General features: G+C 44.9%; 1 protein-coding gene across 1 annotated transcript in view; it reads left to right on the forward strand.

Annotated features, from left to right (window-relative positions):
• The window catches only part of LOC129704367 (protein CC2D2B-like), a 244,759-nt gene that overhangs the window by 179,484 nt on the left and 42,762 nt on the right, over positions 1-22,513 (forward strand). Inside the window, exons 33-36 of the mRNA XM_055647454.1 lie at positions 12,109-12,285; positions 16,147-16,294; positions 18,292-18,401; positions 22,302-22,398. Coding sequence (XP_055503429.1) covers positions 12,109-12,285; positions 16,147-16,294; positions 18,292-18,401; positions 22,302-22,398 — 532 coding nt within the window. The remainder of the gene's footprint in view (positions 1-12,108; positions 12,286-16,146; positions 16,295-18,291; positions 18,402-22,301; positions 22,399-22,513) is intronic.

Here is a 22,513-nt window from a genome sequence, read left to right on the forward strand (position 1 = left end):
GATTCTCACCCACACAAGCAGCACCAGCCCATGGTGAATGTTCCATCGTGTGATGTCACAACGCCCAATGTTCACATATGTCCAATCGGAATGGATTCATTTACATATGCCTTTGCAGGAGCCCAGCCCATGGTGAACGTTCCATTGTGTGATGTCATAATGCCCGATGCTCAAATACATTGTTGCCATAGAGAACGCTCAGCGATTATTCAAATTCTTCACTAACTGTCATTTCTGATTTGCTTGTGAAGTGAAAAGTCCTGAATTGCATTTGTCTGATGCAGGAAGATTGTTCCAGATGTTGGGGAAGTCCAGGACACGCGGGACACAGTTTAAGGATAAAGGGGAAATCCTTTAGTACTGAGATGAGGGAAACATTTTTCACACAGATAGTGGTGAGTCTCTGGAACTCTCTGCCACAGAAGGTAGTTGGAGGCCAGTTCATTGGCTATATTTAAGAGGGAGTTAGATGTGGCCCTTGTGGCTAAAGGGATCAGGGGGTATGGAGAGAAGGGGGTACGGGATACTGAGCTGGATGATTAGAGTAGGAGACTGCAAGGTGACTTGGATAGGCTGGGTGAGTGGGCAAATGTTTGGCAGATGCAGTATAATGTGGATAAATGTGATGTTATCCATTTTGGTGGCAAAAACGGGAAATCAGACTATTATCTAAATGGTGGCCGATTGGGAAAGGGGGAGCTGCAGCGAGACCTGGGTGTCATGGTACACCAGTCATTGAAGGTAGGCATGCAGGTGCAGCAGGCAGTAAAGAAAGCGAATGGTATGTTAGCTTTCATTGCAAAAGGATTTGAGTATAGGAGCAGGGAGGTTCTACTGCAGTTGTACAGGGTCTTGGTGAGACCCCACCTGGAGTATTGCGTACAGTTTTGGTCTCCAAATCTGAGGAAGGACATTATTGCCATAGAGGGAGTGCAGAGGCGGTTCACCAGACTGATTCCTGGGATGTCAGGACTGTCTTATGAAGAAAGACTGGATAGACTTGGTTTATACTCTCTAGAATTTAGGAGACTGAGAGGGGATCTTATAGAAACTTACAAAATTCTTAAGGGGTTGGACAGGCTAGATGCAGGAAGATTGTTCCCGATGTTAGGGAAGTCCAGGACAAGGGGTCACAGCTTAAGGATAAGGGGGAAATCCTTTAAAACCGAGATGAGAAGAACTTTTTTTTTTTCACACAGAGAGTGGTGAATCTCTGGAACTCTCTGCCACAGAGGGTAGTTGAGGCCAGTTCATTGGCTATATTTAAGAGGGAGTTAGATGTGGCCCTTGTGGCTAAGGGGATCAGGGGGTATGGAGAGAAGGCAGGTACGGGATACTGAGTTGGATGATCAGCCATGATCATATTGAATGGCGGTGCAGGCTCGAAGGGCCGAATGGCCTACTCCTGCACCTAATTTCTATGTTTCTATGTTTCTATCAGCCGTGATCATATTGAATGGAGAATGGTGCAGGCTCGAAGGGCCGAATGGCCTACTACTGCACTTAATTTCTATGTTTCTATGTGTCCCTCTCCTCTCCCCTCTCCCTCTGCCACCCATCTCTCTCTCCCCCCCCCCCCCTTCCCTCTCTACCACACCCCACCCCCCTCCCCCTCTCTACCACCACCCCCTTCCCCCTACCCCTCTGTCCCTCTTCTACCCACTCCCGCTACCCCTCTACCCCTCCCTCCCTCCCCTCCCCCCCCACTCTTCCACTTCTCTCCCACTCTCTCCTCCCCCCTCCTCCTCTCCCCCCTCTCCCATCCCTCTCTCCCCCCCCCCCCTTCCCTCTCTACCCCACCCCCTACCTTCTCTCCCCCCACACCCCTTCCCCTATCCCTCTGTCCCCTCTTCCATCACTCCCCGCTACCCCCCCTCCTCCTCCCTCCTCCCCTCTCCTTTCCCCTCTCCCCCCCCCCCCTATCCCCATCCCCCCCCACCCCCCCTCCCTCCCCATCCCCCCCTCCCCAAAGCTCTCTCCCCATCCCTCACCCCCTACCCCCCGCTCTCCTTTCCCTCCCAAATCTATCCCGTTTCCTCCTCCTCCCTCCCCCTCTTCCCCCCCCCCCCCCCCCCGCAAACGCCGTTGGGGAAACAGACCATAGAGGGAGTACAGAGAAGGTTCAACAGACTGATTCCTGGGATGTCAGGACTTTCAAATGAAGAAAGACTGGATAGACTTGGCTTGTACTCGCTAGATTTTAGAAGATTGAGGGGGGATCTTATAGAAACTTACAAAATTCTTAAGGGGTTGGACAGGCTAGATGCAGGAAGATTGTTCCAGATGTTGGGGAAGTCCAGAACAGGGGGTCACAGTTTAAGGATAAGGGGGAAATCCTTTATGACCGAGATGAGAAAAACATTTTTCACACAGAGAGTGGTGAATCTCTGGAATTCTCTGCCACAGAAGGTAGTTGAGGCCAGTTCATTGGCTATATTTAAGAGGGAGTTAGATGTGGCCCTTGTGGCTAAAGGGATCAGGGGGTATGGAGAGAAGGCAGGTACAGGATACTGAGTTGGATGATCATCCTTGATCATATTGAATGGTGGTGCAGGCTCGAAGGGCCGAATGGCCTACTACTGCACTTAATTTCTATGTTTCCCTCTCCTCACCCCTCTCTCTCTCCTCACCCCTCTCTCTCACCCCTCTCCCTCTCTCCCTCACCCCCCTTCCCTCTCTACCCCAACCCCTTCCCTCTCTCCACCCCCCCCCTTCTCCCTACCCCTCTCCTCCTCCCTCTCACTCCCCACTCTTTCCCGTCTCTCCCCTCCACCCCCTCCCCCTCCCTCCCCCCCCTCCCCCCCATCCCCCCCCCCCCCCCACATCTCTCTCCCCATCCCCTCTCTCTCTCCCCCCCTACCCCGCTCTCCTTTTCCCTCCAAAATCTGTCATGTTTCCTCCTCCTCCTCCTCTCCCCTCCCTCCCCTCTCTCTCACCCCCCCCCCCCCCCCCCCCCCCCCACCCTGTGAGTTTTGGGGGTGGTTAATTTGAGTGTGATGCCGCAGCCTCTACCCCCCCTCCCCACCCCACCGCAAACGCTGTTGGGGAAACAGACCCTACGGGTCTGCACTTGGTCTAGTTAATATATAAAACTCAAATCCGTCCGCCTGCCTGCAGTACGGATCCCTTCCTGCCTTTCGATTCGTTCCCGCCGTGCGATGTCACAATGCCCGATGCTCGCGGACGTCCAATCGGAATGGATCCATTTGCATGTACGGCTTTCCGGCCGCGTTTCTTCCTTTGATTCTCCGCAACTCCGAAACCGGACGCAGAATCGCCGACGTCTTTTCCATTTCGGTAGAGATTTCGCTTTTCTTTCTAAGTATCCGCTCCTCATTACATTTCGTCGTGTTTAGGTACACTTTTTTAATCAAATCCTTCACCCCCCCCCACCACCTCAATATTTCAAAAAGAAACTGGATTCTCACCCACACAAGCAGCACCAGCCCATGGTGAATGTTCCATCGTGTGATGTCACAATGCCCGATGTTCACATATGTCCAATCGGAATGGATTCATTTACATATGCCTTTGCAGGAGCCCAGCCCATGGTGAATGTTCCATCGTGTGATGTCACAATGCCCAATGCTCAAATACATTGTTGCCATAGAGAACGCTCAGTGATTATTCAAATTCTTCACTAACTGTCATTTCTGATTTTGCTTGTGAAGTGAAAAGTCCTGAATTGCATTTGTCTGATGCAGGAAGATTGTTCCAGATGTTGGGGAAGTCCAGGACACGCGGGACACAGTTTAAGGATAAAGGGGAAATCCTTTAGTACTGAGATGAGGGAAACATTTTTCACACAGATAGTGGTGAGTCTCTGGAACTCTCTGCCACAGAAGGTAGTTGAGGCCAGTTCATTGGCTATATTTAAGAGGGAGTTAGATGTGGCCCTTGTGGCTAAAGGGATCAGGGGGTATGGAGAGAAGGCAGGTACGGGATACTGAGCTGGATGATTAGAGTAAAGAGTGCAAAGAGTAGGAGAAACGGGTCCTTTTCACAATGGCAGGCAGTGACTAGTGGCTACCGCAAGGCTCAGTGCTGGGACCCCAGCTATTTACAATATATATTAATGATCTGGATGAGGGAATTGGCAATATCTCCAAGTTTGCTGATGACACTAAGCTGGGTGGCAGTGTTAGCTGTGAGGAGGATGCTAGGAGACTGCAAGGTGACTTGGATAGGCTGGGTGAGTGGGTAAATGTTTGGCAGATGCAGTATAATGTGGATAAATGTGAGGTTATCCATTTTGGTGGCAAAAACGGGAAAGCAGACTATTATCTAAATGGTGGCCGATTGGGAAAGGGGGAGATGCAGCGAGACCTGGGTGTCATGGTACACCAGTCATTGAAAGTAGGCATGCAGGTGCAGCAGGCAGTGAAGAAAGCGAATGGTATGTTAGCTTTCATTGCAATAGGATTTGAGTAAAGGAGCAGGGAGGTTCTACTGCAGTTGTACAGGGTCTTGGTGAGCCCACACCTGGAGTATTGTGTACAGTTTTGGTCTCCAAATCTGAGGAAGGACATTATTGCCATAGAGGGAGTGCAGAGACGGTTCACCAGTTTCGTTCCAGACTGATTCCTGGGATGTCAGGACTGTCTTATGAAGAAAGACTGGATAGACTTGGTTTATACTCTCTAGAATTTAGGAGACTGAGAGGGGATCTTATAGAAACTTACAAAATTCTTAAGGGGTTGGACAGGCTAGATGCAGGAAGATTGTTCCCGATGTTAGGGAAGTCCAGGACAAGGGGTCACAGCTTAAGGATAAGGGGGAAATCCTTTAAAACCGAGATGAGAAGAACTTTTTTTCACACAGAGAGTGGTGAATCTCTGGAACTCTCTGCCACAGAGGGTAATTGAGGCCAGTTCATTGGCTATATTTAAGAGGGAGTTAGATGTGGCCCTTGTGGCTAAGGGGATCAGGGGGTATGGAGAGAAGGCAGGTACGGGATACTGAGTTGGATGATCAGCCATGATCATATTGAATGGCGGTGCAGGCTCGAAGGGCCGAATGGCCTACTCCTGCACCTAATTTCTATGTTTTTCTATGTTTCTATGTTTCTATCAGCCGTGATCATATTGAATGGAGAATGGTGCAGGCTCGAAGGGCCGAATGGCCTACTACTGCACTTAATTTCTATGTTTCTATGTGTCCCTCTCCTCACCCCTCTACCTCTGCCACCCATCTCTCTCTCTCCCCCACCCCCTTCCCTCTCTACCACCACCCCCCTTCCCCCTACCCCTCTGTCCCTCTTCTACCACTACCACCCCCGCTACCCCTCTACCCCTCCCTCCCTCCCACTTCTCTTCCACTCTCTCTCCCACTCCTCTCCCTCCCCCCCCTCTCCTCACCCCTCTCCCCCCCCCCCCCTCCCTCTCTACCCCACCCCCCCTACCTCTCTCCCCCCCACACCCTTCCCCTATCCCTCTGTCCCTCTTCCATCACTCCCGCTACCCCCTCTCCTCCTCCCCCCCCCCACTCTTTCCCCTCTTTCCCCCTTTCCCCACCCCTCTCCCCATCCCACCCTGCTCCCCTCCCCTCCCTCCCCATCCCCCCTCCCCCAAAGCTCTCTCCCCATCTCTCACCCCCTACCCCCCCTCTCTCCTTTCCCTCCCAAATCTATCCCGTTTTCCTCCTCCTCCCTCCCCTCTTCTCACCTCCCCCCGCAAACGCCGTTGGGGAAACAGACCATTGAGGGAGTACAGAGAAGGTTCAACAGACTGATTCCTGGGATGTCAGGACTTTCAAATGAAGAAAGACTGGATAGACTTGGCTTGTACTCGCTAGATTTTAGAAGATTGAGGGGGGATCTTATAGAAACTTACAAAATTCTTAAGGGGTTGGACAGGCTAGATGCAGGAAGATTGTTCCAGATGTTGGGGAAGTCCAGAACAGGGGGTCACAGTTTAAGGATAAGGGGGAAATCCTTTATGACCGAGATGAGAAAAACATTTTTCACACAGAGAGTGGTGAATCTCTGGAATTCTCTGCCACAGAAGGTAGTTGAGGCCAGTTCATTGGCTATATTTAAGAGGGAGTTAGATGTGGCCCTTGTGGCTAAAGGGATCAGGGGGTATGGAGAGAAGGCAGGTACAGGATACTGAGTTGGATGATCATCCTTGATCATATTGAATGGTGGTGCACGCTCGAAGGGCCGAATGGCCTACTACTGCACTTAATTTCTATGTTTCCCTCTTTCCCTCTCCCTCTCCTCCCTCTCCTCCCTCACCCCTCTCCCTCTCTCCTCTCACCCTCTCTCCCTCACCCCCCTTCCCTCTCTACCCCACCCCTTCCCTCTCTCCACCCCCCCCCCTTCCCCTTACCCCTCTCCTCCTCCCTCTCCCTCCCCACTCTTTCCCGTCTCTCCCTCCTCCCCTCCCTCCCCCTCCTCCTCCCCTCCCTCCCCATCCCCCCCTCCCCCACTCTCTCTCTCCCCATCCCCATCCCCCCTCTCTCACCCCCTACCCCGCTCTCCTTTCCCTCCCAAATCTGTCATGTTTCCTCCTCCTCCTCCCTCCTCTCCCCTCTCCCCCCCCTCCCCTCTTCTCACCCCCCCCCCCCCCCCCTCCCCCCACCTGTGAGTTTGGGGGGTGGTTAATTTGAGTGTGATGCCGCAGCCCCTACTCCCCCCCCCCTGCAAACGCTGTTGGGGAAACAGACCCAACGGGTCTGCACTTGGTCTAGTTAATATATAAAACTCAAATCCATCCGTCCGCCTGCAGTACGGATCCCTTCCTGCCTTTCGATTCGTTCCCGCCGTGCGATGTCACAATGCCCGATGCTCGCGGACGTCCAATCGGAATGCATCCATTGGCATGTACGGCTTTCCGGCCGCGTTTCTTCCTTTGATTCTCCGCAACTCCGAAACCGGACGCAGAATCGCCGACGTCTTTTCCATTTCGGTAGAGATTTCGCTTTTCTTTCTAAGTATCCGCTCCTCATTACATTTCGTCGTGTTTAAGTACACTTTTTTAATCAAATCCTTCACCCCCCCCCCCCCCCACCCCCCACCACAATATTTCAAAAAGAAACCGGCTTCTCACCCATAGAAGCAGCACCAGCCCATGGTGAATGTTCCATCGTGTGATGTCACAATGCCCAATGTTCACATATGTCCAATCGGAATGGATTCATTTACATATGCCTTTGCAGGAGCCCAGCCCATGGTGAACGTTCCATCGTGTGATGTCACAATGCCCAATGCTCAAATACATTGTTGCCATAGAGAACGCTCAGCGATTATTCGAATTCTTCACTAACTGTCATTCTGGTTTTGCTTGTGAAGTGAAAAGTCCTGAATTGCATTTGTCTGATGCAGGAAGATTGTTCCAGATGTTGGGGAAGTCCAGGACAAGCGGGACACAGTTTAAGGATAAAGGGGAAATCCTTTAGTACTGAGATGAGGAAAACATTTTTCACACAGATAGTGGTGAGTCTCTGGAACTCTCTGCCACAGAAGGTAGTTGAGGCCAGTTCATTGGCTATATTTAAGAGGGAGTTAGATGTGGCCCTTGTGGCTAAAGGGATCAGGGGGTATGGAGAGAAGGCAGGAACAGGATACTGAGTTGGATGATCAGCCGTGATCATATTGAATGGAGAATGGTGCAGGCTCGAAGGGCCGAATGGCCTACTACTGCACTTAATTTCTATGTTTCTATGTTTCCTCTCCTCACCACTCTCCCTCTGCCACCCATCTCTCTCTCCCCCACCCCCCTTCCCTCTCTACCACCACCCCCTTCCCTCTCTACCACCTCCCTACCTACCCACCCCCTTCCCCCTACCCCTCTGTCCCTCTTCTACCACTACCTCAACCCCTCTACCTCTCCCTCCCTCCCCACTCTTCCACTTCTCTCCCACTCTCTCCTCCCCCTCTCCTCACCCCCTCTCCCATCCCTCTCTCCCCCACCCCCTTCCCTCTCTACCCCACCCCCTACCTTCTCTCCCCCCCACACCCTTCCCCTATCCCTCTGTCCCTCTTCCATCACTCCCCGCTACCCCTCTCCTCCTCCCTTTCCCCCCCCACACTCTCCCCTCTTTCCCCCCCCCCCCTCTCCCCATCCCCCCTCCCCCCCCCCCCAAGCTCTCTCCCCCCATCCCTCACCCCCTACCCCCCCCGCTCTCCTTTCCCTCCCAAATCTATCCCGTTTCCTCCTCCTCCCTCCCCTTCCCCTCTTCTCCCCCCCCCCGCGCAAACGCCGTTGGGGAACAGACCATAGAGGGAGTACAGAGAAGGTTCAACAGACTGATTCCTGGGATGTCAGGACTTTCAAATGAAGAAAGACTGGATAGACTTGGCTTGTACTCGCTAGATTTTAGAAGATTGAGGGGGGATCTTATAGAAATTTACAAAATTCTTAAGGGGTTGGACAGGCTAGATGCAGGAAGATTGTTCCAGATGTTGGGGAGTCCAGAACAGGGGGTCACAGTTTAAGGATAAGGGGGAAATCCTTTATGACCGAGATGAGAAAAAACATTTTTCACACAGAGAGTGGTGAATCTCTGGAATTCTCTGCCACAGAAGGTAGTTGAGGCCAGTTCATTGGCTATATTTAAGAGGGAGTTAGATGTGGCCCCTGTGGCTAAAGGGATCAGGGGGTATGGAGAGAAGGCAGGTACAGGATACTGAGTTGGATGATCATCCATGATCATATTGAATGGTGGTGCAGGCTCGAAGGGCCGAATGGCCTACTACTGCACTTAATTTCTATGTTTCCCTCTCCTCACCCCTCTCCCTCTCCTCACCCCTCTCCCTCTCCTCACCCCTCTCCCTCTCCCTCTCTCCCTCACCCCCCTTCCCTCTCTACCCCACCCTTCCCTTCCCTCTCTCCACCCTTCCCCCTACCCCTCTCCTCCTCCCTCCTCTCCCTTCCCACTCTTTCCTGTCTCTCCTTCCACCCCTCTCCCCCTCCTCCCCTCCCTCCCCATCCCCCCCCCCCCCCCACATCTCTCTCCCCATCCCCCTCTCTCACTCCCCCCTACCCCGCTCTCCTTTCCCTCCCAAATCTGTCATGTTTTCCACCTCATCCTCTTCCCTCCCTCCCCTCTTCTTACCCCCCAAACTCACCTGTGAGTTTGGGGGGTGGTTAATTTGAGTGTGATGCCGCAGCCCCCTACTCCCCCCCCCCCCCCCCCCCCCCCCCCCCCCCCCCGGAAACGATGTTGGGGAAACAGACCCAACGGGTCTGCACTTGGTCTAGTATAATATAATTTTAAATATAGAATCACCATCGACAGAGGCAATCAGAGCAGATTGGGAATGAGAACTACAGATAAAAATTTCGAAAGAAACATGGGAAAAATACCTGATATATATACATAAATGTTCGATTAATGCAAAACATAATTTAATTCAATTTAAAATTTTCATAGATTATACTACTCGAAAACAAGATTGAATAAAATCTATGCAAATATCTCTCCCATCTGTGATAAATGCTTATCTGAGAATGCCACTATAACACACTCTTTTGTCTCCTGTATAAAACTTTACAAATTTTGGAATGACATTTTTGACATTTTTACAAAACTATTTAATAGAAGACTTGAACCTAATACAGAAAATTATCTTTGGATCAATGGAAGAAGGGAATAAGCTAAATACGTTTCAAAAATCTCTACTTAATTATGGTTTAATAACGGCAAAAAAACTCATACTTAAATTTTGGAAAAATGCGCCAACACCAACGCTCAAAATGTGGATTTCAAATATGTCGGAAACGGCATATCTGGAAGAAATGCGACTCCTTCTAGCAGGTAAAACAGACCAATTCTTATTGATTTGGTCTCCTTTTATCGACTTCTTACAAGGGTGCAACACAACCATAGAAATAAAATGTTTCAGAATCAGGTGACGAGTGGCCTGGAACATAAAATAGATATATCGCTTTCAATCTCCTTTTTCCTTTTTCTCTTTTTTTTTCTTTTCTCTTTTCGTCTCTTGCTCTTTATACTTCTTCTTCTTTCTTCCTTCTTCTTTCTATCTCACGCACCACTTACGTCAATCTCTTCTTTTCTACTCTTTTCTTCCTTGTTCCTGTTTTATTATTAAATTAAAAAATAAGAAGTTGTATATGAAATGTAATATGTCAACAAGTATTAGGTATTGTGGTACCACATTATTGTACTTACTTCTAACAAAAATTTTAAAAAAAGAAAAAAAAAGAAACTTACCTGCATAGAGAGGATGTGGAGAGGATGTTTCCACCAGTGGGGGATTCTAGAACCAGAGGCCAGAGCCTCAAAATAAAAGGATTTACTTTCGAAAGGATATGAAGAGGAATTTCTTTAGTCAGACGGTAGTGAATCTGTGGAATTCACTGCCACAGACAGCTATGGAGGCCAAGTCCTTGGGGATTTTTAAGGCTGAGAGTGATGGATACTTGTTTGGTAAGGGTGTCAAAGGTTATGGAGACAGGGCAGGAGAGTGGGTTTGAGAGGGAAAGATAGATCATCTATGATTGAATGGTGGAGGAGACTCAGAGGGCCGAATGGCCTAATTCTGCTCCTATGACATGAATATTAATTTATTTCCTCCACAAATTCTGTATAGCATGCTGTATTCGTCCAGCACTTCATTTTTTGCTTAAGATTCTAGCATCTCCAGTTTCTTGTATCGCTACAAATGTTGTGATCATAAGGTCATAAGGAATAGGAGTAGAATTAGGCCATTTAGCCCATCAAGTCTACTACACCATTCAATCATGGCTGATCTATCTCTCATCCCTAACCCCATTCTCCTGCCTTCTCCCCAACACATCTGACACCTGTACTAATCAAGAATCTATCTATCTATGCATTAAAAAAATATCCACTGACTTGGCCTCCACAGCCTTCTGTGGCAAAGAATTCCATAGATTATTTCCAGAAATTCCTGCCATTGCTGTTCCACCATCATCCCTGCTAGGGTCCTTTTCCAGTCAACTTTGGCCAGCTCCTCCCTCATTCCTCGGTAGTCCCATTTGCCATAGCTGCAATACCGACACATCCAATTTCACCTTCTCTCTCACAAATTACAGATTAAAATTTATCATGTTGTGGTCGCTACCTCATAATGGTTCCTTTATCTTGAGTTCCCTTATCAAATCCAGTTCATTACATAACACTAAATCCTAAATCTCTACGAATCCATTACATATTACATGAAATTACCAAAAATACTGCAAACTGACATTGTTTTGTATAACCTCTGTATTCTAAACATTTTGCAGCTTTGACATTTAACTGTAACCAACGGCACACATGTACATATTTACTCTTGATTCATAGTAGTCAGTTCTGGTTTTGGTTCCTCTGGATGCTATTCTTCAAATGTAAACGTTTTTTTGTTCTTGAACCGTAGGTGATCTGTGACAGAACTTACCTTTGCTATCACTTAGTATATGGAAAATAAATGCTCCAAAGAGCGTCAAGGGTGTTTGTTGTCATATTCACCAGGAGTGTAACAATTGCATTCTAACTTGCTGCAGCTATACAGGCACATAAATGCAAAATCAATAAATATGCAATAATCAATAATAAATTATCAGTAATTTCAGTAATCAGACCATAATCGTGCAAACTGAAGTATGCACTGCAACTTATTCAAACTCCATATTAATTTGTTGCTGAGGTAGGGTTGTGATAGTAAAATCTTTACTGAGTTCTGATTATTTTATATTCAAATATCGTACCTGTGACAATTCAATTGATGCAAATTACCCTTTTAACTGTGTCATCCTCCTGTTTGCATCCTCTAAGAATATGGATTTAAGAATGTTTAATGTCCCAACAACACCATGGCGAAGATATTTTGTTCGAGGAAGGTGTTTATCCACATATTCTGTTTACTATGAATCAGTTTGGCCCCAGTGAGTGAAAAATAGATATCCACTAAAGGTGTTTAGAAGTAATGAACTACATGTCTGGTTAGTATTGCACACCTGTCTCACCATGAATCTTCCAAAATATTTAAGAGGAAGGAAGCCATTATGATTAAGTTCACAAAAAATATTTCCTTCATAGTAATCTTTTATTAGAGAAATAAAAATGAACATTTTATATTATTTTATCTTTTGGAATTGAAAGCCAGTAACACACTTGCCTAACTTATTACTGTTAATTATTGTATCAAAGCCAAATAAGCCTTGCCTTGTTCGACATAATTGCACCTCGAAAAACATTGAAACCTATGCGTAAGGAAAGAAAGAAAATACCTGCTCAGACCTTGTCTGATGGAGATATTAAGATGCTTATTAATGTAATAGGAGCATACAACATACCAATGAGGAAGTGCGTTGTCAGGTACGAAATGTATACCGTTTTGTGAAGGTTTGTAAGAATTATGTCTCGTATTCTTTCTACGTGAATATTATGTTGCTATGATTATTGAAGCCAATATGGTTATTAGGTAATTTTCATTTCCAATTTATTGTCACTCTCCTTTCTAAAGGGTGATAATTTAACATTTTCTACCCTCTGGAAAATGCCACCAGAAAGATGCTCTCAAAGAACATGCATCGGTTTTGACAGTGATTTTTTTACATGAATGGAATGCAAGACCTCGTTGGCAAAAGTATTGAGAAATCTAGGCTTGCTACAGTATATTAGATGGTGCTTTATTTGTCACGTGTGCAACGGCACAGTGAAATTATTTTAGGCATCATCACATTTTAGCTTCATTTTCAAAGTTCCAAGTCCGGTCCGCACTCGTGCTCGGTCTACTGGAACGATCCCCGATTCAGGTATTCTCCAGGCTCCTGCAGGGCCTACCTCCGTTGCCGACAACTGGATTGGCCTGCGAACTGATGTCCCTCTCCTCTCCCGGCCATCTTTATGTCCCGGCAGTACCTCCTGCAGCCGCGCTGGAGGCATTACCCCGGTTCACCCTCCTGATGTGACAATTGTGTTGTCTTTAGACATCAGGAAACATTTAAACAAAACAACTGTTGGAATGTGAAATAAACTCCACTCTGGGATAGGTCTCGTCTCGCTGTCTTTTCTTGTATATACTATAGTTTTCAAAAAAGCCACACTGCTTACCCAGACTTCCCTGTACGTTTTTACCTCATCCATAAGGTTACTCAATTCAGTATCTGTAGATCTGACGATCGACACCTAGCCAAGTAAAATTGTCCTTACATCTATTTCACCACAATGACTTGAAACAATTTCCTGCCATGTTAACCCTGATTCTCATGTTAGAGTTAGTATTGGGATTAGCCTTGAGGTTAACTAATGCAGGAACAGGCCCACCTGGTTTATCAAGTGCCTAGTAACTTGCATTCGGTGTAAAATCATGTATGCAACTTTACATGTGAAATGTGATTGAAAACTGGACGTTAGCAGCAATAAAATCACACCTGTAGTGAAGATTATTACAGCTACTTGTGGGTAGAAGCATTTCCATCTCATGTGCAATGCCCAGCGATTTCTAGCTTGTAGCTTCTTGGATATCAAATTGGCCCTTGCTTCTTTGTGCCTCGATAGCGGACCAATTGATAATGATGGTAATCTAGGAATAGGAATACTTCACTGTCACATATGATTTGGCACAGTGAGATTCTTTGCTGCATACACAATGTATACAAATAGCAGCCACCTATGGCGCTGACAAGGTTACAAAGCATGCCGGCTCCTCCTTTTGTCCCACCCCCACAACCTAACCCATGATCTAATGATGCAATCTGGAGAAATCCTTGACTATTCCCTTTCCAAGGTGATACCTTGGCATAATTTCCCATCCATCTACACTGATTATTTGGAGGGATCTGGGTTGGTGGGTAAAAATATATTTCTTCAAACCTGGTGTGCTCTGAGAGAATTTCACAAAATCCCATGACATCAGTTTCAATGCCTTTATTTCCCCATATCATTTTTCCCAATATCAGAAAAAAGATTACAATTAAAAACTTGGTACAGGTGCTATAATTCCAATAGCTTCACCGTGTAATCAAATAATGAACACTGAATCAAGAAGAAAATTTATGAAGAAATCAATAAAAATGTGCTAATGCTAGGTATTACGGAGATCTTAAATGAAGAGGTTGTGATGAAAATTAGTTTACAGAGCCAACTGGATTTATTTGTTAACTTATTTCCATTTAGTGAATATGGGTATCAAGAGAACTTCAAAAAAAGAAGCAATGTTTCTAACTACAAAATTTGTAAGGGCAACCAAAGATGGAGGCAAACAATATTAGTGCTGTATGTGTTTTGAAAGTAATGAGCTATAAAATTGACAGAAGATGGTTGGGTGATGCAGGGAGCATGGAGCTGAGCTAACAATCCATATTGTTATCATCCAACGTGATATCACAACTTATCACATCCTCCTATCCCCACCACCTTTTTGTCTTCTACAGAGACCGTTCCCTCCGCAACTCTTAGGTTCACTCATCCTTTCCTGCCCAACCAACCTCTCTCTGGGTACTTTCCTCTGTCAACGCATGAGATGTTGCATCTATCCTTATACCTTCTCCTTCAACTCCATCCAGGGACCCCAACACTCCTTCCAGGTGAGACAGAGGTTCACATGCACTTCCTCTAACCTCTTCTACTGCATCCGGTGTTCCTGATGTAGGCCCCTGTACATTGGCGGGATAGCGTAGACTCGGCGACCGTTTCGCTACACACTTACACTCTGGTCTGTCAAGGCCTACTGGATTTCCGAGTTGCTAACCAATTTAACTTTCCTTCCCTTCCCATTCCAACCTTTCTGTCCTGGGCTTCCTCCATTGCCAGAGGCCACATGCAAATTGGAGTAACAGCACCTCATATTTTGCACATTTTGCTTGGGTAGCTTGCACGATGAACGTTGAATTCTCCAATTTTAGGTAACTTCTGCAAACACCTCCCTCTCCCTCTCCTCCCTCGACCTATCACAAAATCTCTTTGGTTACCCCCTTGCCCTCCCTACTACAATCAGTCTGAAGAAGGGTCCCAACCTGGAACGTCACCTATGCATTTCTCCAGAAATACTGTCTGACCTGCTGAGTTACTCCAGCATTTTGTGTCTATCTCTGTAGTGGAATGACAGAAGAATGCTGCTTCTCTTCTACTGGCAAAACGTGCCTTACTATTTCCTCATAGTGCTGATCTAATTCAGATCCAACGTTATCTCATAATCTTAGCTGCAGCTGATTTCAAAACTCAGCAAGACCCATTTCATTGAAAATATTAACGTCATTCACACAAGACCCTTTAAAGAAATTAGTGAGCATAATGTCTCTGCCAAGAATAAAGGAACTGAAAGACAAACACGAGGTTTTATGAAGTTTCCTTAGTCAAGCTTGGATATGACAAAGAAGCTGTACCTAAAGTTAAATGATAGAAAAGCTATGGTGCAATTCATATGGGATGATGTATGAATCAGGAAATGGTTGATTTAAAAAATATCACAGTTAAACTGGCAAATCCTATTTGCATTAAGTTCTTATCCTTGCAATCTTCTACCATTGCAGAGAGTGGTGTGTGAAGGAATTCACTGACCACCAGTTAGGATGGGAGAGGTAGGTGATTGATAGGGGAGACAGTTTGGAAGCCGAGAACACAAAAATTCATGGGAATAGTTAAATCAGGACAGATAATCCCTGAAAATAGGGACAGATAATCCCTGAAAATAAAATCTGGGAAGATAGTTGGTGCAACCAAGGAATTTGATTTGGGTAGTTAATCTGGTGGAGGTAAGCTTCATATTTGACAGAGAGAAATAATTTGGAATGTTCATTAACAATTTAAAGATAATTAAGTCCTTTGGAAGAATATAGATGACTTTCAGTCCCTGGCAGTTGCCCAGGAGATAAGAGCCTTTAACTAACTGGCAAAAAAAGGTCCCAACGCTCCAGTATTCAAATTCTAGTATCAAAGGTAACATTCTGTTGAAGTAGCATTTGTCATTTGACATTTCAGTGCATGTGACCTGTGATCTGAGTGCATAAACTTACCTTACAACACACAAGACCCAGATTCAGTATTCATAAGTGTGCTGTATGTGCACAAAAACCTGATTTGGGGTTTTGGATATCCAATAGCATTTCAAATGCTATATAAAATCATTGTGTAGTTTATTATAATTTGTGGACATCTGTTGCTGTGATTCTGAATGCTGTCAGTCATCCTAGTCATTAGTAATCGATATAAATTGTGGAATACTTTTACTTTTAGGGCACAGCCACTTTTTGGTCTAATGTCTCCAGTGTCTGGAATGTCGAGCAACATGCATTATAGGAAACCTGAAGGTGAAGAGGATCCTTTTAACCAGGTAGCCAAACAATGCCATTTGTTAAAAGTTACAGTTGGAAAATTATATAAAGTATAAGAAATAAAACAGCTATAATCGTGTATTTTACAATGTCAATACACAACAAATATTTTACAGCTAATATGATATCACTTCAAAAGTGATAATTTAATAACAATTTTTCCAGTTCAAAAAGATAGTAAAAATTATGTTATGCTACTCCGATAATGTTGATATGCATTAGATACGAAAGCTCTGAAATATCAGATGTAGATGGTTAAAAGCATTGCACATTGGCAGGATAATGCATTGGGACATTGAGCCACCTGTAAAATCTCAAATCAACCTTGTAAATGTTCTTGTTCTATCATAATAGTTATGGCAGCACTGCTAGATTTAAGGTTTTACTTTAAATAGCAGCCAATGCAGTCATGAAGGTTCCTTCTGAGCAGCACAGAAACAGGTCCCTCTGCCCACTATGTCCATACCAACTATCAATTGCTTATCCAACTAATTTCATTTGTCAACACTTGGTCTTCAGCCATCTATATGTTGGCTATTTAAGTGCTTGTCCAGACACTTATTAAATGTGAGAGTACCACCCATCATTCAAGCAGTGCATTCCTGATTCCAACCACCAACAGAGTGAAAACAAAATTCTTCAGATCTCCTCTAAACCTCTTCCCCTTTAACCACAAACCCATGGTTTCCAGTTTTTGACATTCGATGATCTAGGATAGGCACCAATCTCCCTCTGTTCCTTAATACTCGTTAAAATCCTACCATTGATTGTGCATGTCCTACTGTTATTAGTCTTCCCAAAATTCATCACATCACATTTATCAGGATTAAATTCCATTGCTCCTTCCATTTTACAGATCAATATCTTTCTGTCTTCTAAATTGTTAATGTGTATAATAAACAGTAAGGTAGGTCCCAGCAGTAACCCCATTGGTACACTGCTGGTCACTGGGTTTCAAACACAGAAACAACCCTTCATCATCACCCTCTGCCTCCGCAAATCATTGGATTGGTTTGCCAACTTGTCTTGGATCCGATAGACCAACCTTTTAGACCATTCGGCCATGTGATACCTTGTCAAAGGCAATATTTAAGGCTGCTTGGACTACATCAATTGCATAGTCCTTATCTATACATAATGTTTCTTCTCAAAAAATTCAGTCTAATTATTTAGATTGGATCTGTTCAAAACAAAGCCATGCTGACCATCTTTGGTTAATCCCTACATTTCCAAATGTAAGTTAGTACCGCTCTTCTGACTATAGGTAATATTCTTAATTTCCGAAAGGGAGAGAAGTAGGGAGAAGACCAGAAACAGATGGGAAGAGGGAAGGGGAGAGGGCTCAAAACACAGAGTCTCATTTGATAAAAGCTTTGACACCAAATGTGAAAGAAAAGTACAGTTTTGCATTCAAAGTGAGAAGAGAGTAGATATGTGAGGACTGACAATTATTTTAGGAGGTTGCAGATATCACAATAAAACAAAGTAGGGAATTCAAGATGAGAAAGTGGATTAATAAATTTAGAGGCAGTGATCTGGTTTGAAGATTCCCAAATAAACATTATGTCTGTTACATGCCTCAGACATTGGGATAGCCAAAAGTGTTACAATATATCACAATAAATGATCATCCACCCAGAAGCTAACTGACTAGGTAGGAATAGAAAGATTACATAGATATTTTATGTTAATTGATTGCTTGCAATTAACCTCAGAATTTTGTACACTTAAGTATTTCATTCCTATGAGCTTGGGATTCTCCCACAAATGACGTATTGACTCCTAAACTTGGAGCTAATTAATAGAGTCTTACCTTTATTTACAATTTTGTTCTATGCCTGTAGCAAGATTTTTGAAAAAAACATAGGCTCAATTTATTCTTGCTCTATTGGTATTATGGACAAAGTTTCTGTTTACCAGAATGGCCACATTCCAAACTGAACTCATTTTATAAAACGAGGACTTGAACAAAATATCAGCTCCGTTTTTGGAGAGGAAGGTGAAGAAAGCACATGAAAGTAAAATGTATTTTTTTTATCTTGTATAGATTCAAGTGCAACCTTTTGTAGAAGTAACCTTCCAGCAATCAATGTATCAGACAAGTATTGCTGATGGATCCCAGCCATGTTGGAATGAAAAACTTGAAATGGATTTCAGGTCATTTACTTAAAATCATTTATTCTGTACAATGTATGTGATGTATAATCATCAAATCAGAATTTATTTGGAGTGCTTTTGAGAATTCATGCAGATCACTGATTGGTTGGATGCATAGTAATTGGATTTTTCGTTGCTTTTTAAAATTAAAGAAAATTGTATTGAAAATTTCTCACAGAGTATGGTGAAAACTTGAATGAGCTGAAATTTATGAGGACATTAATTTTCAAAATTCATGTTGTGGAGAAGTCTTTATTTTCAGATTGTGATTACACTTGTTGCAAAATTATGACCATTAAAATAATTTCTCATTACAAAGTGAAGATTGTCATAGAGTCATACAGTGTGGGAACAGGCCCTCTGGCCCAACTTGCCCCCATCAACCAACATGTCCCATCTACACTTGTTCCACTTGCTTGCGTTTAGCCCATATCCCTCTAAACCTGTCCTATCCATGCACCTGTCTTAAACATTGCGATAGTCCCTGCTTTAACAACCTCCTCTGGCAGCTCGTTCCACACACCTACCACCCTTTGTGTGAAAAAGTTACCCCAGAAATTATTTTAAAATCTTTCCCCCTTCACCTGAAGCCTATGCCCTCTGGTTCTCCCTTCCCCGACACTGAGCACGAGACTGTGTGTTTACCTGAGCTATTCCTCCTTTGAATTTATCCACCTCAATAAGATCACCCCTCATCCTCCTGCGCTCCAAGGAATAGAGTCCTAGCCTACCCAGCCCCTCCCTATACTCAGACCCTTGAGTCCTGGCAACATCCTTGTAAATCTTCTCTGCACCCTTTCCAACTTAACTACATCTTTCCATGGTGCCCAGAACTGAACAAAATAGCTGAGGCTCTATAGGGCGGTGGTCAGGCCGCATTTGGAATATTGTGAGCAATTTTGGGCACCATATCTGAGGAAGGGTGTGCTGGCACTAGAGAGGGTCCAGAGGAGGGTTCCAAGAATGATCCCAGGAATGAGTAGGTTAATATATGATGAGCATTTGATGGCACTGGCTCAATATTCGCTGGAGTTTAGAAGAATGAGGAGGGACCTCATTGAAAGGTACAAAATAGTGAAAGGCTTGGATAGAGTGGATGTTACCACTAGTGGGAGAGTCTAGGACTAGAGGTCATAGCCTCAGAATTGAAGGATGTTCTTTTCGGAAGATGAGGAGGAATTTTTTAGTCAGAGGGTAGTGATTCTATGGAATTCTTTGCCACAGAAAGCTGTGGAGGCAAAGTCATTGGATATATTTAAGGAAGAGATAGATTGATTCTTGATTAGTATGGGTGTCAGAGATTATGGGGAGAAGACAGGAGAATGGGGTTAGGAAGGAGAGATAGATGATTGAATCAGCCATGATTGAATGGCGGAGAAGACTTGATTGGCCGAATGGCCCAATGGGCCTGTCCCACTTAGGTGACTTTTTAGGAGATGGCAGTCGCCACATGGTCATCACATGTTCGCGGGCAGTTGCCGGGGAGTCGCCTTCATAGTGGCATGGAGTTCCTGCATTCTGGGAACTGGTCGTAGCCTCATTATGGCCGCCGCATATTTTCCAACATGTTGAAAAATTTGCGACGAATAGAATGAAGCCGCCATGCAGAGTAGCAAGAATTCTCGTGTCATAGGAGGGTCGCCAGGAGGTCCTAGTGGGTTGCCAGGAGGTCGAAAGTTCTTATAGTTTCTAGGTTGTAGGGTGTAGCCGATGCTGACTGGTGAATTTCATTTGCTCATTGGGGGGAAAAAAAACGTAAGCAGTAGTTTTTAGAACCACAGACAGCCAACCGGTAATGTTAATGTCTGCCGAACTTAACAGCCGTGTATCTCTGACTTCTTAAAAGTTGTCTCCACTCCTTCTCCCCCCTTCTCCCCCTTATCCCCCCTCCCATTCCCACTTTTAAAGGATTTACCGTACACTGGGGAAAAAAACGTAAGCAGTAGTTACCGACTGGTAATGTTAAATGTCCGCCGAGCTTCACACCCGTGTATCTCTAGCTTCTTAAAAGTTGTCTGGCTTCTTAAAAGTTGTCTCCACTCCTTCTCCCTCCTTCTGCCTCCTTCTCCCTCCTTCTACCACTTTCTCTCCCCTCTCCCCCCTCTCCCCCCTCTCCCCCCCCCCCCCCCCCCCCCCCCCCCCCTCTCCCTCCCTCTTTGAAAGGACTTACCGTACATGTTTGTCTGTATCACCTTGGCTTTGCACCGTGTGAATTTCATTCAGACGGCACTCTCCCCACTTGCCCTGTCCCCTGCCTGCATAACGGGCTGGTGAAGGAAGCAATGTGTGTGTGTGTTGCACTCTGACAGTCGCATTTCCAGTTGCCGGTTTTTCAGGCGACTGCCGGAAACTTGACAGTCGTCAGCAGTTCGTCTGAAAAATCGCCTCAGTGGGTCAGGTCCATAATTCTATTCAATAGACAATAGACAATAGGTACAGGAGTAGGACATTCGGCCCTTCGTGCCAGCACCGCCATTCAACGTGATCATGGCTGATCATCCACAATCAGTACCTTGTTCCTGCTTTCTCCCCATATCCACTGACTCCGCTATCTTTAAGAGCCCTATCACGCTCTCTCTTGAAAGTATTCAGAGAACTGGCCTCCACCGCCCTCTGAGGCAGAAATTTCCACACACAACTCTCTGTGTGAAAAAGTGTTTCCTTATCTCCGTTCTAAATCCCTTATTCCTTATTCTTACTGTGGCCCCTGGTTCTGGACTCCCCCAACATCGGGAACATGTTTCCTGCCTCTAGCGTGTCCAAAACCTTAATAATCTTGTATGTTTCAATAAGATATCCTCTCATCCTTCTAAATTCCAGAGTATACAAGCCCAGGCTCTCCATTCCTTCAGCAAATGACAGACCCGCCATCCCGGGAATTAACCTTGTGAACCTACGCTGCACCCCGTCAATAGCAAGAATGTCCTTCCTCAAATTAGGGGTGCAAAAATGCACACAATACTCCAGGTGTGGTCTCACTATGGTCCTGTACAACTGCAGAAGGACCTCTTTGCTCCTATACTCAACTCCTCTTGTTATGAAGGCAAACATGCCATTCGCATACTCCTATCACATGATCTTATGAATACTTTAAGTTATATAAGATGTTGGCCTCACCAACGTCTTATACAACTGCAACATGACCTCCCAACCTCTATACTCAATACTCTGATTAATGAAGACCAATGTGCCAAAAGCCTTTTTGACCACTGCTTCTCCCTGGGATGCCACCTTCACTATGCACCTGCACGCCTAGATCCTTCTTCTCTACACTTCCCAGAGTCCCACTGTGTAGGTCCTGTCCATTTTAGGCTTCCCAAAACACATCACATTTCTCTGTATTAAATTTCATCAATCATTCCCCATTCCTCAACCCACCTGGCCAACCGAAAAAGATCCTGCTGCAATTTTTGACAACCAACTTCACTATCTGCAATACCACCCACTTTTGTATCATCTGCAAACTTGCTAATCTTGCCATGTATGTTCTCATCCAAATCACTGATATATATCCTGGGTAAGATTGAATGTTGTTGTAACTCCGTACTTATTCTTTCATATTGCAAGTCATTCTTTGGGAAGATAAAATGATATATTATTAGCCAAAATTCCAAGGCATTCAAGAATGGAATCCAATCATTTTATTTGCTAACTGGTTTTATCGACCAGTCAGTAAATAAAATGATTGGATTCCATTCTTACGTGCCTTGGAACTTTGGCTAATGATGATAACATCTTTTCTCCCCAAAGAATGACAATCAATGTAAAAGAATAACTCCACAGTAACTGCAAAGTTTAATGATAGGAAAGAGTGATGCCATAATTTTAATGCAACTGATTTTTTTAAATGTTTGGTGTTGGTTAATTTATGAAAGCTTTATCATATTTCTTTTATTATAGATCACCCAATGGAGATTACAACAGTGCAGCCTTATGCAAAATGAAGGACAAAATATTAATTAATGTATTTGATAGCTTAACTCTTACTATTCCACAGGTAAGAAAATAGACATAATACAATATTCCTTGCTGCTGATTCAACTTGCAAATGAACCTTTTGTGAATCATGCACCAGCACTCTCGTCCCTTTGACCTTTCGGTGTCTGGATCCT

This window comes from Leucoraja erinacea, chromosome 15, assembly GCF_028641065.1.
Source record: "Leucoraja erinacea ecotype New England chromosome 15, Leri_hhj_1, whole genome shotgun sequence".
NCBI classification, from domain to species: domain Eukaryota; kingdom Metazoa; phylum Chordata; class Chondrichthyes; order Rajiformes; family Rajidae; genus Leucoraja; species Leucoraja erinaceus.